Here is a 7039-nt window from a genome sequence, read left to right as displayed (position 1 = left end):
GCCCCCCGAGGGTCCAGGCTTCCCCCGTGCAATCTCCTCTAAATGTAGCAAATCCCGACTGCGCTCCAGGGTCTGGTGTGGGCTGACGGGGAGGCTCATCCTCAGGGATGTCTTGAGGAAGAGCAAAATGCCTTAATTTAATGAATTCCTCCGCCAGGGTCCATGAGGACCGCAGCTCCCCTGACCCTCAAGCTGAAGGCAGGCGGTCCTGTGTCCTGGGGCGACGATGCAAGCGGTGAAGAGGAGCTGGTAACCTCCTCTGGGCTTTGCTGCGTTCTCCTGAGGGTTTGATGCAGGAGGTTTCTTCCATTAACTGGGCCCTGGTGGGGTGGAGGCAGGACTGGGCAGGGTGAGAGGGCGACAGGCAGGAAGGAGTGAGAGAAGAAGTCTCAAGCTGATGTTTTTGGAGTTCTGGGCCTTTTTCTGTTTTTAAGGGAGGGAAAAAGCATCTCCAGCGCTCGCTGGAAACAACTACAGGACTTGTCAAAACATATTTGTATTAAATGTTTTAAATATAGCTGACTTGTGTTAACCCAGCGCTCTTCCTCCGTGAGCTGCCCGACTGCACCGCGTTAGCACCGCGGTTCTCCATGGCAATTGGCGCCGGCCGGCGCACGCAGGGAAGGGCTGGGTCGTCATCCAGCTCCTGGAGAAAGACTTACTGGAAAAAGTGAGCGTGGGTTTGCAGGGAACTGAATGCAGCTCTTGTAAATAGGGACGGCGGAGCAGCTCCCGCGGGGACGGGAGCCGGCAGGGCTGGGGGTGGGCTCGGGGGGCTTCTTCCCAGGGGAAAGCCTGGGCCTGGGCTGAAGCGGCTTGGGAAGAGGGACAAAGAGGGTACTGATGGCTGCAGAGGTGCCAGGACGGGCGGCGTGGGCGCAGGGGAGGAGGTGGGAGCTGCGCCGGGTCGGGCGTGCCTCGCACCGCTTTCTGAGCCAAAGGCGGCTGGTTTTAGCGTGGGGCATTGGGAACTCGCACGCAAAGGGGACTGTCCTTCATCCCGCTGGCTGCGGGCCGCGCTGGGCGAGGGAGGCTTCCGCACCTGAAGCGCTGCTCTCGGAAGCCGGCAGCATCCTTGATGGCCGTAGCGCTGCCTGAGGGAGTAGGCAGGCCCTCCTCCTCCTCTTCCAGGGCCCTGCTTGCCATTGTGCAGGCCAGTTGGCCAGCACTGCTGGCAGGAGGTAGCCCTCTTTCCAGGGAGGAGCGTTTAAACCTGGCCTGGAGGCTGGAGGGATGCACAGGGCTGGGGTGTGAGGCTGGGCTCTGGGTGCAGGCTGGGCTATCGGCCACGCTGAAGGGACCTCGCCGCAGCGGCGGGAGCTGGTTTCCAGAGGAGCCGGTTTCGGCAGCCTGGCAGGCACACACATGCCCCAGGGGAGCTTGCAGCGAGCTCCCGTTCTGCTGCTTGGGACAAAACCCTTCCTCCTCCCTGGAAGCCACCCCTGCGCAGCCTTGTCGCTGTGCGCAATTACATCAACCGTTGCTCGCCGCCCGGCCAACGTGAAGGCACTGTCCCCGGCTTCCCTGATGTCACCCCTTGGCCCCGCAGGCAGCCAGCCCTGGCACCGGCGCGGCTTACACTCCCTTCCACAGCACGCAGCTGCTTTCCACAGCTCTTTGGGGTGGAACTAATTTTTCCCTTCTCTGCCTCGCAGCAGGGACCCTCTCCTTGTGCCAAGTATGTGTGCGAGGCGCTGCCTCCCTTGGCTCTCCGCAGGGGCTGGCTGCAAAAACGAGTGCCCTGGGGTAGGTTTCTCCCTGGGGGATGGTGTTTCTCACCCAAAGTGAGCAGCCACAGAAGTGGCTTTTCAGGAAACGGTGATAAAAATAGCCGTAATAACCCTTACAAGTGTAAGGGCAGGGTGTGCGGCGTACCTGGACGCTGGTCTGTGCTCCCATCGGCACTGGGCACTTCCACTGCAACCCAGCAGGACCTGCCTGGGTACCCCCCTCAGCCAGAGGTTGGTGCCAGGCATGGAGAAAAGATACTGAACTGCTCAGTCCTGGCAAGCGATTCCTTCCAAGCATTTGGGGTGGCAAGGGGGAGCTCGGGCCACGGCCTGGCTCTCCAGCGGCAGCCTGGGTGTGGAGGAAGATGCTCACAAGGGTAATTAATAGCTTCAGCTACTGCAAGAAGCAGATTTCAGAGCCCAGGTCAACCGTGTCCTGGGCTGCCCCCAAAGCCACGTGGCCAGCAGGGCGAGGGAGGGGATTCTGCCCCTCTGCCCCGCTCTGGGCAGACCCCCCTGCAGTGCTGCGTCCAGCTCTGGAGCCCTCGGCACAGGAGAGACACGGACCTGCTGGAGCGGGGCCAGAGGAGGCCCCAGCGATGCTCCGAGGGCTGGAACAGCTCTGCTGGGAGGACAGGCTGGGAGAGCTGGGGGGGCTCAGCCTGGAGCAGAGAAGGCTCCGGGGAGACCTTCCTGCAGCTGCCAGGGCTGAGAGGGGGCTTCCAAGAAAGATGAGGACAGACTTCTTTCTTAGCAGGGCCTATTGCAATAGAACAAGGGGTAATGGTTTTAAGCTAAAAGCGGGCAGATTTAGACTAGCTATAAGGAAGAAATCCTTATGTGCCAGGGGGTGAAACCCTGGCCCAGGTTGCCCAGAGAGGTGGGAGATGCTCCATCCCTGGAAACATCCCAGGCCAGGCTGGATGGGGCTCTGAGCAACCTGATCTAGATGTCCCTGCTCATGGCAGGCGGTTGGACTAGATGACCTTTAAGGTCCCTTCCTGCCTAAACCGTTCTGTGATTCCATGAAGAACAGTTCTGAGACAGTTTAGAAAAAGTAGAAGTAAGTCAACATTTATTTTACCCGTGAGTTCAGCCCCTGCTAGGACAGGGACACAGTCCCTAATGTTTTCAGGCATGTGAAAGTTTTGGCACACTGGGTTTTAGCTGCTCCTGTGACCAAACTGAGCCAATGCTATAGGGATCATCTCCAAACCCCACGTCATCCTTCACACAACCCGAGTGAGACCACCGGTGCTCGGCTGCAAGCATAACACCTTTCCTTTCTTTCCTGTGGCCTTATCTGACACCAAACATACCAAGAACGGGCTCCAAATGGGCGTCATCCTTTCAACGTCCTGATGCCTCAAGAAGAACGCAGCAGAGGGGAGGCAGCAGCGCAGGAGTTGGATTTGTTGCAGTAGATGTGGGGAATTTGTGCTAAACAAAAGCTGCCAGCCCCAGCTGGAGCTGCAGGCTTTGGCAGATGCCAGCGCTGCTGGACAGAAGGCAGGCGAACAGCCCGAGAACTCGCATGGCCCCCTTCCTCACTGCCTACCACCCTGCTGCGTGCTAGTTCTCCTGATGTAGATTGCTCCTAGTTTTGCAAAATCCACTGCTAAGAACTACCCTGAACCAAGGGAATGGGCATGGCTTCCTACAACAGAGACCTTCAGCTTCCCGCGGTCTCAAGGGAAGGAGACCACGAGCCAAGCTGCAAGGTGACGTGGTGTTTGAGCTCATCTACGCCAGCAGCCTCCCTTGCGCCAGCAGTGGCTGCCTCCTGGTTTCAGGACACAGGGCTGGGCAGGTACTTAATTCTCCTTAACAAGCACTACCTTAATGTAAGAGCAACCTATTCTGGTGTGAGTGACAGCTGAGAGCTACCAGACCACCCTCTGAGGTCAAATACAGAGGGGTTTATCCCTTAGACAAATAATCAGTTCTTGCCCATCTTCACTGTTTCTTTGGCAGACTTTTAACGGGTTGCTAGGAGGCTGACCAGGCACGGCTCAGCTGAAAGGGAATGCTGGGCCCCCTAAGCTATCAGACCTCTCCTGCCTCAGCAGCAGTATTTTCACTTTGGTCTCCTAAAAAAAAAAAAAAAAAAATTCAGTGAAGCTGCGTCTTGGTCTCCATCCCCAAAAACAATAAGGCTGTTCCTTCTTCCCAAAAGGACAGACTCCAAAAAGGATCCTTGCACTTAACAGACCTTAATCTGTGGCTTGAAAAATAAATAGGACTTATGATTGTATAGCATCTGGCCAGGATCAAAACTGTAGGTTCCCCCCTTTCCACCCCCTTGTGACACGGGGCGTGCATTCCCTTCTCCCCGCGCCTCCTCAGTCATACTGCAGCAGAGAGTAGAAAGGGATGGACTTGAGCTTTTCCGACCCTTTCAGGAGTTTTAACTCTATGATCACCAGGCATTCCAGGACTTCAGCCTTCAGCCTCTTCATCAGCTCGCAGGCTGCACACATGGTACCTGCATGACACAGAGGTTGAGGGGAAATATCGTCCCTCGAGGAGCAGTGCTGAGGTAAGCTTCAAAACCCCACAGCCGCTCCTGCTGCTACCAACGCACGTGCACGTGGGTTACACATGCTCTAACACCGGCTGCTTCTCTCACCTCCAGTTGCAAGCAAGTCATCTACAATAACTACTTTTTGTCCTGGTTCCACGGCGTCACTCTGGATTTCAAGTTCAGCCTGCAGGGTGGAAAGAGTAGCTTCATTTGAGTCTTGCCTTACAGAGGAACACTTCGCAAACTGCTAACACATGGTGGAATGCAGACAAGTCTTCAGTGAGATCAAGCTTAACACTCAGCACCTAAAACCCCCCAAAAACCACATACTGCAGCTACAGGGGACTGCCACGGAAATATATAGCAGGTTAGGTGATTGCTGGGCCAACCCTCTGGCATGTCAAGATCCTGAACATTCATCAAGTGAGTTATGGTCCCACCACGAAACCTTATCCCGAAGCAGTCCTCCAGTGGGGAAAATCTCCTGTAATGCACCGGGCTGGAGCGCTCTGCCCGAGAGCACCGCCAAGCTGGATCCAAACCGTCACAGGCACGTCCTGTGTCAGATGAACTTGTCCCACGCAGGGGTTGGCCCAAACAGCCCTCATAAATGATGCCTAGGTTTGGTGTTTCTGCTGCCGGTCCCTGGCTGCCATTAGTTACCAGCAGTAGCGTGTTATCAGGCTTTACACCTCTGCTCTTTCATCAGCGAGGCTGCGGTGTTACAAGGTGAGCGCTCTGTTTTGAAGCCATGCAATAAAGGCATTTACTTATAGCACTTACTGGAAGAGTGGGAAACACACTCCGTGTTCACGCCCCTGAATTCAAGCCAAAGAAAGCAATTTAGCACCAAGTCTTAATCATCCCTGTGCCCCCTTCCTGCAAAAAAAAATCACAGCGTGGCTTGCTGACACAAACCGTGTGTCTGTGGCTCAGGGAGGGAGCCACCATGCCAGGGCATGGTAAAGCTCAGCATCGTTCCTGAAGCTTGTGCCGGGCCAGGCTGCCCGTGGCATCAGCACTGGCTGCAAAACCCAACTTGGGGACACCCTCCCCCGCTGGTTTTATCACGCCGTCCCCTTGCTGATACCCCCCAGCCCTGCATCAACCAGCCTGGTAAACCCTCTTCTCCTCCCCGGGCATTACCTTGCCGTACTCAAGGGCGTAGGAGACAGACTCGGTCGGACCGGGAAGCTTCCCCTTTTTCCGTATCAGCACGAAGCCGATCCCCAGTCTCTGAGCCAGAGGGGGGCCGATGAGGAAGCCGCGGGAGTCCAGGCCTGGGGGGAGCGGAGCAGCACGAATACTCAGAACGGAGCCATTCGACTGGGAGGATCTTTGTACGATACCCCAGGTTTATCCTTATGTGTTCGGGGGGGCGTCCCTAGAAGCAATTTGCTCTTGCAGTAATTCCTACGGGTTGAAAGCACACGCCGCACTGCCTGTGCTCGCCAAGATACGCTGCTGACGGGCTTCAGGGCACCACATAGATCCCCATCAGCCCGTTTTGCCTCCCCTCTAGCTCTCCTCCTTGGAGATAAGCTCAGCGAAGCCCCGGTATCATTTTGGCCACACAGCCAGGGCCTTTGCACCACCGGGGGAGAGACTTCAGTTATCACGAGGCACTTGGACTAGTGTCTAGACACCTTGAACTTTGGGCTATCGCCTTCCTAAGTGCTCCCATCCTCAGCCTCTTTCGCAGGTGTGCGGCAACGCCTTCTCACCGCAAAGGCTGTTTCTGTTGGCTCGAAAAGACCTCCTGAGAAGGACAACATGCTGGAACAGGGTCTGCCTGCCGTGGTGACTGTGTGAAACCTTACTGGCATGGCACAGCAGGCTTTCAGTACTCCCTGAATGACTCCTTTTTTAATGATGAAAGCAACGAATTACGACATTGGCACTGAAGTATCATCAGATGGCATCTGCCACATCCAAAACCAGTCTTTCAGGAAACTAGAGGAGTCGGTTAAGGGTATAACCTGTCCCGGTGTTGCCGTACGATAGAGGCCAACGTTCGGGTGATTATCATGACCGAGGGCTACGGTGTTTGCTGCCCCATTAGCAGAGGAGTCTCCTCACCGCCGCCGCCTGTCCGGGCGGCCCGAGGACACGGCGCTCCGGTCTCAGAGACGTTTCCACCAACACTCACCTGCAATGAAGTCGATTTTGGGGAAAGACGCCCTCAGATGCTCTTCCAGAAGATCAATCAAAATCCTGAAGGCTGCAGGATCCTTCAGCAAGGGGCTGATGTCGCTGCAGAGAGAGGCAGAGAGCAGTCAGGTCCCCGCGGGGGCCGGTCCGGCTCCCGACCCAGCTCCCAAGCCCGGGGCGGGGGGGCAGCGGGTCCCGTCTCATGCTGCCCGCAGCTGGCAAGGGGGGAGGGGGGTGGCAGGCAGGAGAGGGCCTGGCAGCGAGCCCCCGGGCTCCGCTCCCTCCCCAGCCCCGCCCGCACCGGAACAGCACGCCGGGCACCGGGAAGTCGGGGAACGGGCGCAGCCGCTCGCGCACCCGCCGCAGCCGCTCCTCGTTCATGGCGGCCCCGCTCTGCGCAGCCGCCGCGCGGTACCGGGCGGGGCTCCCGGCGGGAGCGGCCACCGCCTCGGCGGCGGGGCCCGGCCCCCGGGAGCACCGGCACCCCGGGGCACGGAGCCTTGGCATCTCCATGCCCGGAGCACCCGTCTGCTCGGGGCACGGAGCCTTGGCACCCCGGGGCACGGAGCACCGGTTCGCCCGGTGCATGGAGCTCCGGCGTCTGCACCCCAGTTCCCAGGGCACATGGAGCTCT

The 7039-nt window shown here is 57.8% G+C and overlaps 1 protein-coding gene across 1 annotated transcript; it reads right to left on the bottom strand.

Moving 5' to 3' along the window:
• Positions 1-3283: 3283 nt before the first annotated feature.
• On the bottom strand, positions 3284-6786 carry APRT (adenine phosphoribosyltransferase; the record flags this gene model as incomplete). The annotated part of the gene is made up of 5 exons (XM_082005942.1): positions 3284-4215; positions 4360-4438; positions 5401-5534; positions 6404-6507; positions 6707-6786. The coding sequence occupies 5 exons, from the start codon at positions 6784-6786 to the stop codon at positions 4073-4075; spliced, it is 540 nt and encodes a 179-aa protein (XP_081862068.1). The 3' UTR covers positions 3284-4072.
• Positions 6787-7039: the final 253 nt, after the last annotated feature.

This window comes from Phaethon aethereus (genome assembly GCF_964289735.1).
Source record: "Phaethon aethereus genome assembly, chromosome: 13".
Taxonomy (NCBI): domain Eukaryota; kingdom Metazoa; phylum Chordata; class Aves; order Phaethontiformes; family Phaethontidae; genus Phaethon; species Phaethon aethereus.
The sequence above is the reverse complement of the archived record's forward strand: the minus strand, read 5'-3'. Positions and strand labels throughout refer to the sequence as shown.